At 50.0% G+C, this 17,044-nt stretch overlaps 4 protein-coding genes across 4 annotated transcripts; all 4 read right to left on the bottom strand.

Annotated features, from left to right (window-relative positions):
* Positions 1-78: 78 nt before the first annotated feature.
* On the bottom strand, positions 79-4,608 carry pan1 (actin cytoskeleton-regulatory complex protein PAN1; the record flags this gene model as incomplete). The annotated part of the gene is made up of 1 exon (XM_057086594.1): positions 79-4,608. The coding sequence occupies one exon, from the start codon at positions 4,606-4,608 to the stop codon at positions 79-81; it is 4,530 nt and encodes a 1,509-aa protein (XP_056946423.1).
* A 582-nt stretch (positions 4,609-5,190) lies between these two features.
* On the bottom strand, positions 5,191-5,979 carry N7483_003156 (DNA-directed RNA polymerase II core subunit RPB11; the record flags this gene model as incomplete). Its single annotated transcript, XM_057086593.1, has 4 exons — positions 5,191-5,379; positions 5,441-5,550; positions 5,613-5,671; positions 5,831-5,979. 4 exons carry the CDS (start codon positions 5,977-5,979, stop codon positions 5,191-5,193), a joined length of 507 nt encoding a protein of 168 aa, XP_056946422.1.
* Positions 5,980-8,520: 2,541 nt separating this feature from the next.
* On the bottom strand, positions 8,521-11,543 carry N7483_003155 (uncharacterized protein; the record flags this gene model as incomplete). The annotated part of the gene is made up of 3 exons (XM_057086592.1): positions 8,521-10,770; positions 10,841-11,219; positions 11,305-11,543. 3 exons carry the CDS (start codon positions 11,541-11,543, stop codon positions 8,521-8,523), a joined length of 2,868 nt encoding a protein of 955 aa, XP_056946421.1.
* A 1,955-nt stretch (positions 11,544-13,498) lies between these two features.
* On the bottom strand, positions 13,499-15,990 carry pmt4 (dolichyl-phosphate-mannose-protein mannosyltransferase; the record flags this gene model as incomplete). Its single annotated transcript, XM_057086591.1, has 3 exons — positions 13,499-13,962; positions 14,031-15,669; positions 15,757-15,990. The coding sequence occupies 3 exons, from the start codon at positions 15,988-15,990 to the stop codon at positions 13,499-13,501; spliced, it is 2,337 nt and encodes a 778-aa protein (XP_056946420.1).
* Positions 15,991-17,044: the final 1,054 nt, after the last annotated feature.

Here is a 17,044-nt window from a genome sequence, read left to right as displayed (position 1 = left end):
TTGGTCCTTATTTCATGAGAGATGAATCCATCTCTCAACCCAATTCTGTACAGTATGTTCGATTAAGAGATTATTTCCTTACAGCACACGACCAGCCGAGGAACTTTGGCTGCGGTCGTTGGTCTGCGTTTTGCGGAGACCCTTGCCAGCTTGGATAGAGGCAAGCAGGGCAGAATGGCCACCACCGCCACCAGCAGCAGCGGGAGGTGGTGGTGGAGGAATACCAGGGGCACCAGAAACGGGAGGAGGAGGGGGTGGAACACCAGGAGCGCCAGAGGCAGGGGGAGGGGGGGAGGAGGAGTAGCAACAGGGGCACCAGGTGGAGGGGGAGGGGGTGGTGGTGGAGGAGGAGCACCAGCTGGAGCAGCGGGCGATTCGGGGGGATGCCACAGCGGGAGGAGAGAACGCTGGAGGTGGAGGTGGAGGTGGTGCCACAGGAGTATCCTGAACAGGGGTAGCAGAGTTGGAAGCTGGTTTGTCTTCATCCATGGCGCTCAGAGGGCGAGGAGGTGCCATGGTACCGAAAAGAATACTAGCAAGCTGCTTGGCGCTGCCACCGCCGGCACGCTCATCTTCATCGTCAGAAGAGTCGACGTCAGAGCCAGCATTAGACCAGTCATCATCTGCTTCAGGGCGTGCACGGTTCTTACGCTCCAGCGGCGCCGCACCGGTAAACGCAGGCTTGATGGGTTCCGCCGCTTGTTGGGTGAAGCGGTGGAAAGGATTGGTAGACTGGGTGGCCGGTGGGGAAGTAGCTTGCACCGGATCAACCTCAGCAGCAGGTTGGCCAAGAGACTTGAAGTATGGGTTCTTCGACTCAGACTCGGAAGTGATAGCAGGGAAAGCACGGCTACTGTCAGGGGAGCTCACAACGGGCTCAGGCTCTGGAGAAACAACGGGTTCGGGCTCAAAGGCAGGCTCGGGCGCAGGTTCGGGCTCAGAGATGACTGGGATGGGAGGTGGAGTACTATATCTGGGGGTCGCACTCTCAGGGCCCTCATCATCCGAGGAGCTATCGTCATCAATGCTCTCAAGTTGACGCTGCAGCTCACGCTCACGCTCCTTGGCCATCTCGAGCTCAGCACGCTGGGCTTCGAGTCTAGCCTCTTGATCTTTAGCCTGACGAGCGGCCTCTTCTCTGCGACGCTTCTCTTCCTGCTTCTTAACCTTGCCCTGTCGGACTTGTTCTTCAAGAGCACGGAGTCGAGCAGCTTGAGCCTCCTTCTCTTGGAGGAATTCCTGTTCCCGCAATTTCGACTCATCTTCCAGGCGTTGAGTCTCAGCCTCCTGTGCTTCCTGTTCCTCTTTGATAGCCTGTTCACGGGCAGCGTGCTCAGCCTTGCCAGCTTCTTCGGCCTTCTTTGCATCCGCCTGACCGGCGCTGTCAGTTCGGGCCCTGCGAGTAGGGGGCGCAGGTGGAGGCTTCTTGCCCGCGGGCTTCGGCGCAGCGGCAGCAGCAGCAGCAGGAGCAGGAGCAGGGACACCTCGCTCCTCAGCCAAGCGGCGCTGTCTCTCTTGTTCTCTTTGAGTATCTTCTTCTTCAGCACGCTTCACACGATCCTCACGTTCCTTCTTCTCTCGGGCCTGGCGCTGTTGTAGAGTCTCAGTGGCATCAGCAGGCTTCAAACCAGCAGCAGCCATACGCTCTGCAATACGCTTCTGAGCACGCTCCCTGGCAGCAGCGACACGGTCCTCGTGTGTGTTGCCAACACCCGAGCCTGAGGAGGCAGTGGATGGGGGCATGGAAGGACGAGCTGCAGGAGACTCAGCTGGAGGGGATGAATATTCTCGTCGCTGGTCTTGGACGGACTTCTCGCGTCTAAAAAAAAATGAATTGGTTAGCACGAGATCTTCCTTGATAGTCATGATATGAGGGGTATCATACTCTTCCTTGCGTACGTGCGCAGTCCGGCTGTTACGACCCAGGTCATAGATAAAGTCACGGATGATATCCTCAACTCCCAGAGCATCTTCCCAGCGACGTCGCTCATGCGATCGGGTAGAGTTGTCTCCCTCATCACGTAGGCTGTCCTCCAAGCTGCGAGTGAAGTCGCGGACACTCTCCTCAACATCGCGGGTCATAGTGTCGTTGCGCTCTCTTTCAGCATTGGCCTCGGCCCTCTCAGACTCCAGTCGGCGAGCAGATTCTCCGTCGTCCTCGGTTGAAGGAGCCGGGCGTCCAGCAAGTTCAGCAGCACGGGCCTGCATACGTGCGCGAGCTCGAGCCTTGATCCGATCAGCCTCGGTCACTGCACCGCCAGGACCAGTGCCGACAATATTGGAAACACCATTGGGGTTAGCCTTTGCTTCCTTGAGGCGGAAAAGCTCAAGCTTCCCCTCGGCAATCTCTCGTTCAACGCGACGGACGTCAGATGCGGCTTGAGGAACTTGGTCTTCAAAAGATTGCAGCTGACGACGAAGGGACCGACGTTCCGCGCCACTATCCAGGTTACGGAAAGCGGCATTAGGGTGGGTATCAATATCGTCTTGCACACGACGAATGCGGTCCATGAGAGACTCTGCTTCCCGGCGGTCACGACGGTCGAGAGCATCGTCATCTTCAGCCTTGTTCTCATCCTGGAAGTCAACTGCATCCAGCATGATCTTGGTCTCGCGAATCTTCTTGAGGAGTTGTTCTACGGAAAGCTCATCGGCTTGAGAAGCTTCAGAGGCAGCAGGTGAGGGTGAACGGGGATCATTACCGACGCGACGGCGTGCACTTGAGCGATAACCGCCAACGGAATCGTTGTTCTTGAACATGGTTGCGTCCTTACGGGAAGCTCCAGATTGCGCTCCATTGCCACCGCGGAAAGAGTGATCCTTAAGATAGCTAACGCCAGTCTTCTGCGGCTGCAAGAAGGCTCCGCTAGATTTACGGCTCTCGGCGTCTTGAGACAAGAGTGACTTGACGGTACCAATCGAGTCATTCAGGTGTCTTGTAGAGGGTGGGATCAACTCTGGAGGCAGGCGGCTGGGAACTGGATAACCATTCAAAGCACGGTAGATCAAATGCATACCCACAGCAAATTCATCCATGTTCAGACGCCCACGGTTGTTGGGATCCGCGAGAGTCCAGATACGTTCCAGATCCTTACGGTTCAATCCACTTTGGCCCATAATCTCAATAGCAGTCTCACCACCAATGAAACCCTTACGCATTCCATCCCAAGCACGGAAAAGGTCATCGTAAATCTTCTTTTCTTCCTTTGTAATAGCCCAAGCCACGGTAGCATTTCCAGAAAGGTTCGCCATAGTGAAACCACCTTCCCGGCCAGGTTGCGGCATAAGCTGCTGCTTCATGGCCTCAATATTAGGCAGACCCTGAGCGGGGGTGTTGATAAAGCCCCACTGCCCGGGGATACCAGTAGGCTGGGCGGTCAACGCACCAGTCTGTGCAGGGCTGAGGTTTGACGCAAAGCCAGTAGGCATCGGAGGCATTGGAGGACGGGGGCCAGAGTATCCGGTGGCCTGGGGGTTTGTCATAAAACCCGTCTGCTGCGCCTGGAGAAACTGCGACTGGTTCTGGCCCGGGAAGCCCGTCTGTTGGGGCTGTTGGATGCCAGTCTGCTGAGGGAAAAATCCAGTGGGCTGAGCTGTCAGTTGGGTCAAAAGCTGAGCATTGCTCGGCTGCTGAGGTTGAGGTTGCTGGACAATAGGTGGGGTGGACTTGTTCTCCAGGAGAGGGGCTTCAAAGTTGGGAACATTGGTGCGTTGAGCCGGCTGTGGAGCTGTGTCGGGGACATCAAATGAGATGATATCAACCATACTGGAGACCTCATTCTTGACAGTCTCCGGGAGACTTGTGGGTACCTCCCGACCAGTCAAGCGCAGGTTGCACAGGTACATGGCCAATGCAAATTCTGGGAAGAACAGTTGGCCTGACTTGGTGGAATCGGACAGAACCCAGATGTTAGCCAGATCCTTGCCTGTAAGCTTGGAGCGCAGCAACAAGTCCTTCGCCTTCTCGCCATCCATTGTTTTGCTATCACCCACCGCCGACTTGAAGAGTTGCTCGAACTTGGCCTGATCTTGAGCCGTAATAAACGAAAGTCGAATATTCGGGATCTTTGACCCAGCCTTCGGGGGCACTTGTGGAGGCGCGGGGGATACACTAGCACCAGTGAAGGAGTTTGCCATTTCGCTCGAAGTCTTGACTCGTGTAGGAAGCCCGGTGGCCTGAGACACTTGTAATTGCGGCGGTTGCACTTGCGCTTGCGCTTGGGGCTGGAGTTGCTGGTTCTGAGCAGGGAATCCGGTATATTGAGGCTGCTGGAAGCTTTGCTGCTGAGTCGGCTGGGGCTGCAAGTGCTGTTGCTGTGGTTGCTGACCAGGAAAGCCAGTAAACTGCGGCTGGAGCTGCTGTCCCGCAGGGAATCCGGTAGCTTGGGGTTGGAGGTGGGAGCTACCAAAAGGTGACGGTTGGCCTGCAAATCCAGTTGGTTGTGGCGCCATGAACCCTGTTGCTTGGGGCTGTTGCATTGGCGGCTGCTGTTGACCTTGCGGGAATTGCGAGTATGAGGGCTGTTGCTGCTGTTGTTGCATGAAAGGTGCCTGGCCTGGACGGCCAGCGCCACCACCGCCGAGGAAGGAATTCGACGAGGAATACATTATGAACGCAGCGCTCGCATGGACAAAACAAATGTGCAGACGAACCAAAAAGGGGATTGATAAGCAAAAGAAGCCAAATGCAGAGAGGGGGTTGGAATCAGGAGCAATGCAAATGACGCCGTTGCAGGGGCGCGGAGTTACACTAACCTGATTGGGCGCTTAGTCATTATTCTTGGTGGATGCCTTGCGCTATTATTATCTCTTTATCCCCGAAGTATGCCACGAGGCTAACTATGAATATAGCTACGAGTATGTAGCATGTAGATTAAATTACTTCAACTCTAAGGTTACGAGTGGGAGTTTGAGTTTAAATCAGTGAGCACTTTTCCTTCTTAAAACTATGTGGCATATTCCGCCAGACGCAAACCATAACCATAACCATCGTCAGTCCTCACCGAGACTATGATGCAAAACAAAAAGAAAATTGGAAACGATGTCCAAATCAAAATCATAGAAGGAAAAGGCATAGAAGAAAAAACCGAGAAACCCTCAAGATTGCTCCATGCTCCCATACGCCAGATGAACGGAAAAACAGGAAACGGCGAGAACCAAAGAAAGGCTCGCGAGCAGCTTCTGAGGAGCTTACTCAGTCTGCTGCTTAGCGGCAGCATTCGCCATCTTGCGAAGCTCGTACTCCTTAGTGAATTCACGGGAGATGATGCCCAGCTCCTTGATGAGACTGTTGCAGCTGGCGATAACAGCAGCACGAGGGGTGATCTCGCCGTCAGTCTGGACACGCAGCTCGAAGCTGGGAGTCAGAGGGTGGGGGACCTAGACACAATGAGCCTTGTTGATCGTAGAAAGGGAAAAGCAAAACTTTAAATTGACATACCCGGTAGGCAGAGAAGGTCACGTTGGGGTGCTTCAGCAGACGGGTGCGGAGCAGGTTGGCCAGGGTGTGATCTTCCTTGTGGAAGGTGAAGATCGCGGCATTGGGCATACCTATAGCGCAAAGAGTCAGCAAACCAAAGATCTCGAACTGAGGTTGATGTCAAGTCACTTACGGGTGTCAACTTCAACGTCGATCTTCTTCTCACCCGGGGCGAGGAGAATGGCCTCGTAACTGTAATTCAGATCAGCCATGCATGTCACATTGATGAGATAGACTCATGTAAAGATTCCAAAAAAAAGAAAAGAAAAGAAAAGAAAAAGAAAAAGAAAACATGAAACATGAAGCAGGTGATACAAATGTGACCTTTTCCAATGTTCTCTTGACACTGACAGATCGGGGCGGTCATCGACGGCACGGTAACGATCATTACTGTGCACACGGCGTTGCTTGCGTTGACCCGCCAGTTCTCTGGCGACGACGGACGTGGCCGTCTCGGGCAGGTCAGGGTCATTTGCGGGAGCACAATACTCAGCAGGCATGGTGATTGGATCTTATCGAAAGAAAATGAAATGTGTGGTGGAGGGAAGACGAGGAAAGATGAGGGTGGGGGAAGAGAAGGAAAGATTGGTGTGGGCAGGAACAGAAACATAAACAAGCAAAATAGGATCACATAGCAGGCAACGCAGGAAGGAGCTAGAGTTTCTTCGTCTCATCGACGCCCACCGCACCACCGCAGCGAGGGGTACTGGCGACGCCGAGGTTGATGTCTCGATACAACCGCACCACCGCACCACCGCAGCGAGGGGTACTTGGACAAGAAGTACTATTCAACACCGTAACATGGTATGAGGGTTTCAGGCTTCCCCGCGATTTGAGTACAATAGATGCAACAGGTTCCCAGATGAAGTATTGAGGTACAACATCTTTCACCATGCCGCCTGCACAGGCCAAAAGAAAGAGGGGACATTTAGGGAGACACGACGTGAGTGAAATGGAAAGGGGTAGGGATCGATCATGGAGGGAGAGAAAGAGAATAAGTTAGTGTAACTGACCGGTCCGGAGCGTTCATTTTGATTCAGTTATGGATATGGTGATGGTTTTGAAATGTTGAGTGAGTTGGGGTAGATGTAAAAGAGAAAAAGAAATCCGGCAGTTCACTTCTTTTATAGTCTGTATACTTCAGACCAACTTAATATCTGAATCTCACTAGTGGGGCAATCTGATTGGTCAGTTTTACCTTCAGACCGTTTGCACTCCAAAGTAGTTCAATAGCCTTGACCGTGGCCCAAAAATCTAGGTCTTCGAAGTGAATGGTCAACGCCAAACTCTGTAATCGCAGACCACGCGTAACTGAGTCCAGAAGAGAGCTTTAAGTGAGGATACACTGTTGATTTAATTTTGAAGATATTCAATATCAAGAATTTACTTGATAAAATGAGAAACAGTGTTGAAGACGATGATCGGGATATCGCGATATCGCGATCAAGTCACATGATTACTTTGATATCAGGTCACGTGTTAAATATCACGTGTCAGTCGTGCTTAACCTAATCGGGACATCGATCTATGAAATACTCGAGTGTAAACATGGAATAAAATATACTGTTAGTATGAAGGAACCTTTGAGTCAGAATGTATCTATATCAAAGCTCAGAGTTTTAGCTTTCAGGGCTCTATATGTGCGACCGAAGTCAAGTGAAGATGAGAGGTTCGATTCCGCCTCCACAAATAACACTGTGCAGTCTCGGCCTGAGGCTTAAATTGCCGATCTGCAACGTCATGTCCAGGTGTGGGACATTCAACCTCTCTCGACTCCCAACATTCATCACTCAGGTACTCCAACAAAGATGGCCTACCACTCATCAGTCTTCGGTTTTCTTAATTCGGGTTGATGCTACCACTTTTCAATTGGAGTGTTTAAATGGCCGATCCGAGTCGGAGTCCACACTGGCACTGACACAGCATCGTGCGTGATCTCCATGGATATATATAGTGATGTTGGCAAATAACTATAATGGACACATGAAGTCACCGTGACCTTCAAGTTGACCTCAGCTGTTCGCTCATATTATACAAGCTTTTCGTTCAAAATCTACAACCGAAGAACATCACACCTGGGGCATTTTTAATAGCTCCATAAGGGATGCATTGGAACCCAAAAATTTTGGAATATTTGAAGTGACCTCGGGCTGCCAGTACCAGTGGGGAGGCTCAAGGTTGGAGGAGGCGTTATTGTCTTCCAAGGAAGGTTCCAAGGTTCCAACTTGAAGGTATATAGTATGTGACGATGTCGAGCCCTGCAGTTATTCAAGTTCCACCGTGACTCCACCCGAGGTCGGGATTGTTTCAAGCATTTGAGGTTGCAATCAATGTCAAATACCAGTTGACCATGGTGTACAATCCAATTGTGTTCAAGTTCCAAGATTGTCAAGTTGAACAGAATTTGAGTGCTAGTGCTTGTTTACTGCTATTGCTATTGCAACTTGAAGCACTTGAGTAGTTTTGTGGTATTATTTGCTTTGGAAGGGACTTGAAATGCACAGAAACTTGAAGGAATGATATATGGCCATTATGACCAGAGATGGATTAGTCGAGTAGACGATATTCTGCCCTTATAAAGGCAAGGTAAAACCCACAAATGCGATGCTCACAAACAGTAAAAAAAAAAACAAAAAAAAAGAAAACAGAAAATGATCAAAGTCGACGCCATGCCATCCTACGCCAATGCCGGAAAAACAAAAGAGAATATGTATCATACTTCAGCCACCGCTTCTTCTCAGAGTCTGATGGCCATGAAAAAAAGGTAAGAACTGGGAAATAAACCCCGCCTTATCTGTTGAAGGGAAGAAGAAACCGAAAAAGAGGTGGCCGAAACGATTTGTATCGATTTATGTGCGTGGTCTTCGTGTCAGGGGAGGTGACGATGAGAGTTTTGATAGGAGCCCTGGAGAGGACGCGAAATGACAGAACGTAAAAGCACTAAAAAGAGGAAAGCTCTATAAGACGCGGCGCAATGCTGTGGGTCCTCTGAAAAATGAAAATGCATGTTTTCACAGTATCAGAAGGCGAGAGAAATAATCTTAGTGCACCGCACCTAGAAGATCTCCGAAAGAAGATGTTCCTCGTTTGAGTTTCCAGGAGCTCTTCTTCTTTTCTCGGTTCTTTCTCATCTCAGCCCAGGCCTCATCATCATTTTCCTCATCGGAACCATGAGATGGCTTTTGAACAGCTGAGCCTGCTTGGCTGCCCCGCGAAACGGGTCTCACAGTCACCGTAGCCAGCGAAGCTGATTTCGGGAGAGCTCCATGTGATTGAGAAATGGAAAGGTGGGAGTGATGTCGGTTCTCATCATTCCATGAGTTGTTCAGCGGGGAGCCCTGGTGGATGTGTTCACCCTGCATGGAAACGGGGCGATATCGCGATGCCATTCCTGCGGTGCTGCGCTCCGAGGGTGCAATTGATGCAGCATATCCGGGTGAGTTATGTGGGAAGGGTCCACCTGGGATATTAGGCATTGGTGAGCCGGTGCGACGCGTAGCAAGATTGGGGTCGAGCATGCTCAGAGGACGGGGATCATAATTAGGAGGAGTTGACGGGGGAAGACCCGGCATAGAGACCGGTCTCATATTAGGGTTGCTAGATACTGAACCAGGCCCCGGCATGTGAGGAACGCCCATGGGGGGAGGTCCCATAGAAGTTCCTGGCATGGACATAGCTCCTGTCATGTGTGGCATCGGCATACCGGGTAGCATGCCAGGTGGCATACCAGGTGGCATCATCTGCGGAGTGGCTCCCGGCACACCCTGCATACGCATCATCTGCTGCATCCATTCAATTTGGACCTGCATCATAGTTGACATATGATTGGTCAATTGAACCTGTGCCTGTTCAGATGCAGTCATCGTCGGCTGCGGGGGTGGAGACATCATGGAGTATGGTCGAGGTACACTTCCCATATCATACATAGCCTGAGTGTTCGGACTGCCTCGTCTCAACTTTCGCGACTGCTCCTCCTGCGCAATTATACCCACAAGGCCTCCGGTAGGCACGGGAGGCGTTGCACCAGGACCACCGTATGATGAGCCACCACCCAGAGCCAGGGATTCTCGGTTGGTTGGGTTAACCAGACTGGCTCCGAAGTAAGGGTCTCGTGGAAGATTTCTGGCAAAGACAGGTAGACTGCCCCGGTTCTCCTGCTCGCCACCCACAAGAGAGCTGGAAGAAGAGATATACGGGTGCATCATGGAAGCCCGAAGGTTCGGGTTGGAGCTGACGTTGGTCAGACGGGTAGGAGGACGATTGCGGTTGGGGAACCCGTGAGCCGCAAGAATGGCTAGCGGAACCTCATCATCCTCGTCCTCGTTGCTTTTACCGCTCGAGGACTTTTCACCTGTGCTGGATAGATGAACACTAGAACGATTCATTAGGAGGTTGGGGGTACTGTTGCTAGCTCCACTCATCACGGGGCGTAGAGACGGCGATGGCGATGGCGATTGCTGACCGATCACTTTCTGCATTTGCTGGCGATAAACCGACAGATGAGCTTCTCGCTTTCGCCGTTGTTTTTCAGCCTCGCGCTGCCTCTCGGCCTCATCTTCTTCATCGTATGCATCATCGTCCGACTTATCCTCAGCATCGGAAGAATCACTGTTGGAGTTCTGGAGTTCTTGTTGCTGGCGATAATGCTCAAACTGGGATGGAGTCATCACCTTGTTGCCCGGAGAAGGGGACTTGGGTAAACTCTCTGCGAATTTGACTGCGAGGCGTGCATGGTCAGCCACGGAGGAATCGATTTGCGTGGGAGAACGAGGCGAGATCGGGTTTGAGAACATTGAATCCATTCCAGGACTCAAATTCTCTCTGGGACTACTCGCTTGGCTTTTCCCAACAAGTGCAGCATTTGAGGGAGATGCACTCTCTGACCACCGTGGCTGAGGGCTGGTATCCTTGCTCCATAGTAGAGAATTTCGAACCATAGCGGCGTCTTCATCATCAATACCGCTAGAGTCTCGATCCCCGGAATAGATAATGCTCCTTCGCAGTCCCCCATCGTATTGTGGTTTTGGGCGTTGAAGAGACGAGTGAGTCGCGGTGACGCTGGTCATTTGTTGTGGCACAGGGGATCGTTCACGATATCCAATGGTTGTCTGAGGACTTGACAGGGTGGGTGATTTAAGACCGAGGGGTATATCGTCTGGATCCTGGAGTAAACCCTCCCCAGAATCATGACTGTTCCATGAGTAAGGAGAAGGTTCAACGACTGTCGATCGATCTGTGTTGATTGGCATAGGCTTGTGAGCCCTTCCTGAATTCTGAGATTCAGATTGTGACTGCGAGGATGGTGAAAACTGTATGTTCGTTAGCCAATGCACCCCTTGCGTAACACTCATAGCACCATACCTGGTTATCCCGGCGAGGGGAAGGGTCGCGTAGCGATGCGCTCTGTCGCTTTTCTAAAGTGTCAAACATCTTTCCAAAGTCATCTCCTCCCAAGTCCAATTGTGCATGAGATAGCTTTGGGGGTGTTGCCGTTTCATCTGTACTAGTAGTCATTGCTCGCTGTCTTGAAGACTCAGTCACCGGAGCATTTCGAGGAGCGGATGGCGTAGATGAACTGAAGCGTCCACCAAAAGAGAATGTTCTCCCTGCAGCGCGTATGGCAGCTGAGATTGGTGGAGGAACATCATGGATACGGGAATGCGGGGAGGTCTCGTTAGGCGATGGCACCTCTGTGGAGGAAGGCTGAGTGGACGAGGAGCTCAATCGTGTTGAAGTTGAGCTCTCGTAAGTGGCCGCCCCCCCTGATAAGTTTGTTTGTCAGTCGTTTCCTTCGGGATTCCCTGGGTCGGGGCGAGTCTTCATACCGATTTCTGTCCGTGGGTTGCCCCGGTTCCGCGAAGATGTTATCCGAATCTCCCAGTGGTACTGTACCTTCACTCATATGCTGAGTGAGCGGGGCACCGTCTGTCATCGATCTTTGAGGTCCTGGGCGTTCATAGACCCGGAAGGAAGACTGGCTCTGGGTCTCCCGACTCTCCACATCCTCCAAAATATTGCCAGATGACTTTCGTCGACCGAACCCTATATTCAGTTTCATAGGCATTGGGAATAGTCTGTTGTCTTGCAATGAACCAGTGGTAATTATGGACTGCCTCTTTCACTGGTGGGCAACTCCCATAAAGGTTCGGTGGGTCCTGAAAGGAGGGGGAAAGAGGAGAAGGTAGGATTGGGCCGGGTTTTGGGACAATTGTTGATGTGTCCAATGCAGACAATGCAGATAAGATGACAGGGGGGTGGGTAGTAGAGCCAGTTGGCAGTGTTAAACTATCTCAAGATCGACGAGTGCGAGAGGAGAGACGAAAGAATTATGACTCTGATCAATCAGGGGACTAAGAAAGAATGGAAGGAAAGCAAGTCAGTTGATGAACGAGATTCTCGCACGGTGTTAACAGCCGAACACAATCGACACACACAATTCAATGCTCTGTTAGCGGCCGATCAAGGTCCGATATGAACCCACACTGGGGTGGGTTGAATGGGTTGACACCTTTTTGATTCTTTTTTGTGTACCACTCCCTAACAGGAAAAGCCTCAGTTCTCTTACAAACACTAACAAGGTCTGAAAGAAGTTTTGAGGGATGATGATGGATAGGAAGCTTCTAGACTAGATTAGGGGGGAGGGGAGGGGGGAAGGCAAAGATGGGAGAAAAGACAGAGAAACAAAAACCTAAGGCTAACCCACCTGAGACCACGGATTGTTGTGACGGTTTCACTTGTAGACACTTAGAGCCGAGCTCCAGCGAGTCAGATCTGAAGAGTAAAGTGGGGAGTGGAGTAGGAAAAAGGGACGGACCCTGATCAACCCCCAAAAAAGAAATCCACGAACCAAAGAACTTCAAAAATGCGAAGAATTGGAGAATGCAGGGAAGAGGGAAGAAGAAGAAGAAAATACGGAGTAAAGAGAGGATCAAATGTGGAAGAGAGAGTCCCTGCATGATCTTCCGGACACTCCAAATTCGACTTGGTCACTAGTCATATTTGCATCCAATAGTCCAGGATCTACTCTGTATGATTAAAGAGGGAACAGGTATCTGATCCCAGTTGATCAATATCAAATTTTTTTTTTATATCATATTATTATATTTTTTGTAATTCTAATTTTATTAATTACTTTCCTGTAGGTCTTCTTTCTACTACCAATAAATTAATAAGTCCAGCCCTAGAGTAAGTGAAACCACTTTACTATGTATAGCTAAGTGAAGACTAAAAATAAACACCGGAAAAAACTACCTGATACGTTGTTAATACAACTTTCGTATTAATGCATTAAGATCGCAAAGAATGCGACCAATCCAAATTATTTATTATGGAATGTGGTGGCGCTTAAAAACTCAGGTTGAATTTACTAGGATGCTTTAGGTCGATTCCTGCAGATTATCGTCATTCAAAACACATCTAGACCCAGTACCTGGTTGCCTATCCCTTTAATAACAGCCCTGGAGACCACATATTATTCCAACTCTATCTTCTAAATTGAGGCCTTGGATATCCATTTCAGGTGCCCACAGTTGCCCAGGTGGCTTCCAAGGTTCCAATGTTAAATTACAATACAGTAAAATCGTAAATCATTTACAGTTGACCCCCGTATCACGTGAGACTCGGTGTACACCGACAACATCCATCTACTAATGGAGTGTACTATGAAAATATAGAGAGACTCGGGAGAAATACTTGTTGGTCGCCTGATAATTCTCTCTGTATCACGCATTTCGTCACACAGGACTCGACTCTGGAGAACTACGGATTCGATCGGAAGATGTGGAAAGGACAATAGTCAAATTCAAACAAAAAAGTAGAGAGTTAAGAAGAACGGTAATCCATAACACATGTCCAACCAATCCTCCGAAAGCTCCCTAATCAACACCTCCGATCGCCTTCCCTAGATTTTCTATCGTGTAGATGATACATATCTTGCAGATCATGCAAAACAAAAAAAAAGTGAGATTCCCAGTAAAGCCTTCAATTTCGAACGCGTGTTTCAGGAAGCGCTGGATGAATTTATTTGGCAAAGTGGAGATCGTAGTTCAGCCACTTGCGGGCGTTAACGCCATCCACGTCCAGACCTGGAGTACCATAGGTCAAGGGCGCATAGAAGATGAAGCCTGCAATAGTAGCCAACAGGATGACAATGGTCGCGGCCCAGGTAGCAAGCACCGAGTTGAGGCCCATGCGCTCCTTGGCGGTCACAAAGCGGCGAACACTGCGGCTCACTCGGGTTCCCTTAGCCTTGCCGGAGGGATCATCCACAGGAGGTGCGGCAGTGGCGGGGTCTAGAGGAGACACGTTGAAAATGAATTCAACCAGTGCACCCGTCACCATGGTTGAGGCCAGGTGGGACGGTAAGTAGTGGTGCAGGAAGCGCTGACGACCCATCAGCCAGAAGGGGAAATAATGGGCAGCCCAGCACAGGAACAGGAAGCCCGTGCTGTTGTACAGACGTGATCGAGTACCAGGACCCCAAACTGTTTAGGAAGAAAAAACTTAGTCACCTGAGAGATTTGGGCGCAATGTGTAGCAGAGAATAACTTACTTTCTTCCAATGCATCAACACCGCGGCGAAGGGACAGCTGGTCTGCTGCGACAATGCCGGCAAATACCGCCAGCAAACTACTGGCAATCCACCATCCAATAGGGTTACCCAAGAAGTAAATCTGTCCACGGGTTTCATTCTTGGTCCAGAAGCTCACACCACGCAACAAGAAGGGCCACTGGAAGGGCTCAGTAGCATACGGGTGGCTGCTGGTCAGCGCATTGTTGTGGTGGAACATAGCGCCCTGCAGTTCAAAGTACTTGCGCAGGAAGGACAGAGACTTGACCTGGCGTTCTTCTTTCTGAAGACGGGGGCTGTCTGGCTGAATTCCCTCGATAGTCTCTGCATACCAAATGTTGCTGGACTGAAGGATGTTCTTGTTTCCGTTGATCTCAGCTTGCTTGAATCCCCATTCTGGCAGGGGAGTGGTGTGAGTCCACATGGCAACCCGAGTCGGAACGTGGACGAGCTTGAACAAGCTAGAAAAGGTGCGGAACTCTTGGAATGGCTTTCCATTCTCAATCTTGATCTCGAACAAGGTATCGTTGTGGCGGTCACCATCGGCAAGCTCCCTCGAGACAGTGGTGAATTCCTGGTTGGTAGGGAAGAATGGAGACGCAACATCGTGTGTCAGCAGGATGCTATCGGTGCCAACATGACGAAGCTGGATGATATCGCCATTTCGCACGCTCTTGGGGTTGGCCTCGGCCAGAGGAGAAGTGGGGAGAACCTCCCACAAGTTGTTGGTGTCGTTGTGGGGGTATCCGGTGACTTGCTGACCCTGGCTGGAAATACGGCCGTCATCATATCGCAGGGGGTACTGCTCCCAGTGACTGTGAAGCAGGACCTTGGTGTCCTTGTGGCGCATAGTGATCTGATCAAAGTATTGAATTCCCACCGACTGGGCGGTCATCGCATTGTCGCTCAATGTCTCCTGGAATTCAGGAGACATGAATTCGTCACCGGGTCCAGACCGAGTGAGAACAGCGAAGTGAACCTGGAACCAGAACAGATAAAAGAAGAAGGGAATGATGAGTAGACCGACAACTCTGGCCGCAACATGCTTGACCCAGGTGATCATATCAAGGGCTCCATCACGGCGGTTGATATCCAAGAGATTCCACAGGTCGATCGCGACGGCCGAGCCGATAGTGACAAAAGTGAAGAAGCCAACGTACTTGGTTGAGATGACACAGCTCATGGAAAATCCAGTAAGCAGCAGCCACTTCCACCACTTACGGCCAAAAGGCTGGAAGCGCAACTTGTAGAAGCGAACATAACACAAGACACTAAGTGCCATGGTAATGACGAGGGTTGAATCCAGGAGGATCAATCGGTCCTCACCCACATGGGCATTGTCAAAGACCATGAGACCAGCAGCCAGTACACAGGCAGGCAACGAGTATCCCGACTCCCACATGATCAGAAAGACCACAGGGATTGTGAGAGCACCCAGAGTGGCGGGCATAGCACGGAGAGCTAGGTAAGGCACGTTGTTATCAATGTACGAATCACCAATGTTCTCGAACAAGAAGTGGCCATCATATCCAATCAACCAGCCCATGAAGGCGAACAGAAGCTTTCCAAAGGGTGGGTGGACATCGAAGAAGTAGGTGCGCTGGAGGTAGTACGAGGCAAACTATATCAAAATCATTATGTTAGTCTCTGGTATATTGTTTTGATTTCAAGATATAACCATCGGAACTGGGTTTAAAGAGCGACCGACCTTTCCGAAGTGGACTTCATCGAAGACAACTTCATTGGGGAAATCAATTCGCCAGAAGCGCGTCGCAAATGCGAGCGCAGTCAGGATGGAAATGGCCAGCCAATAATCCCACTCCGACTTTGGCTTTCCCGAAGCTGCGGCAGCTGGAACAGTGACACTGTCAGGCGGCAGACGAGTCGATGACTCCTCTTTCTTCACACCTCTCTTTCGCAGAGAGGCTGAAGGGGAGCTCATTGTGAATTTGTAGGAAAAAGGAAAAGCAAAAGGAAAAGAACTAGAGAGCGACCGTGAAACCACCTATAGTAAATAGACTTTTATAAACATGTCAGTACCAGGTTAATCAAACACCAGAAACGACCTCAGCTTGGTAGAGGCCAGAAGACAAGAGATACATACTCAAATCACCAAAGAACATGGCACCAAATAAGGCGGCTAGCGAAGCTGGAGAAAGAGAAAACAAAAGCGCAATAGGAGGGGGCCTCGGAATAGGGACACGCAACCATCTTGCTTTCGGGTAAAGGGTAAGGCGGTGGGGCGGCACATGTGTCCCTTTTTTTAGATGATTTCCGCTAACATCTTCTATACTCCGCACACTGCAATATGTACAAATTTGCAATTTAACCTAGTATTTTTTTCTAGATATTTTACTAATATGAGACCCTTATATATTTACATGCAAGTCTTCGAGCTTAAATGAGTTCTATGTAGAGAGAGGGTCTCTGCTAAAGGGAGTATCATTCCTCGACTCGGAATTCCAAGATTCTCAAAAGCAGCTATGTATCAAGCTCGCTTCAAGTTGAATTATTCCTTCCAAGGTTTAATAAATTTAAGCTACCCATAGTAGACATCAAGCTGTGAAAGAATGAGACTCCTAGGGCACCGTGACTATGATGTTTTTGGTTCAGTGGCTTGAGCTTTACATTGGAACTTTCAAGCACTAAACAAAGCTAAGAACATCTTGACATCTGGAAGGTTCAAGCCCTCCAGGCTTGATTAATAGTACTAGTAGATCAGTAGTAATATGGGCATGGGCATAGTCATGTTCAAGGTACTAATACCCATTTATTTGCTCTGGCATTCATTTATGTACTTAGCTACTTACTATGCGTTTCAATTATTATCCACCGCAAACATTGAAATTACTGTCATCTACATCTGTGGAGCAACAATTTTACAAGATGCAGGTATAATTCCAAGTTGCTTCATCTTTGTCATTGATCTAAAGCTAATCAACCATTTCTCTCTTATAAAAAGCCAGCCTGTTCCAAGATTTTCTTTGGTAACTCTC

This window comes from Penicillium malachiteum, assembly GCF_028827825.1.
Source record: "Penicillium malachiteum strain IBT 17515 chromosome Unknown utg000002l:1.0-8849297.0:1.0-8852440.0, whole genome shotgun sequence".
Lineage (NCBI taxonomy): Eukaryota > Fungi > Ascomycota > Eurotiomycetes > Eurotiales > Aspergillaceae > Penicillium > Penicillium malachiteum.
Note: the sequence above shows the minus strand (reverse complement) of the source record. Positions and strands in the feature narration are given on the sequence as shown.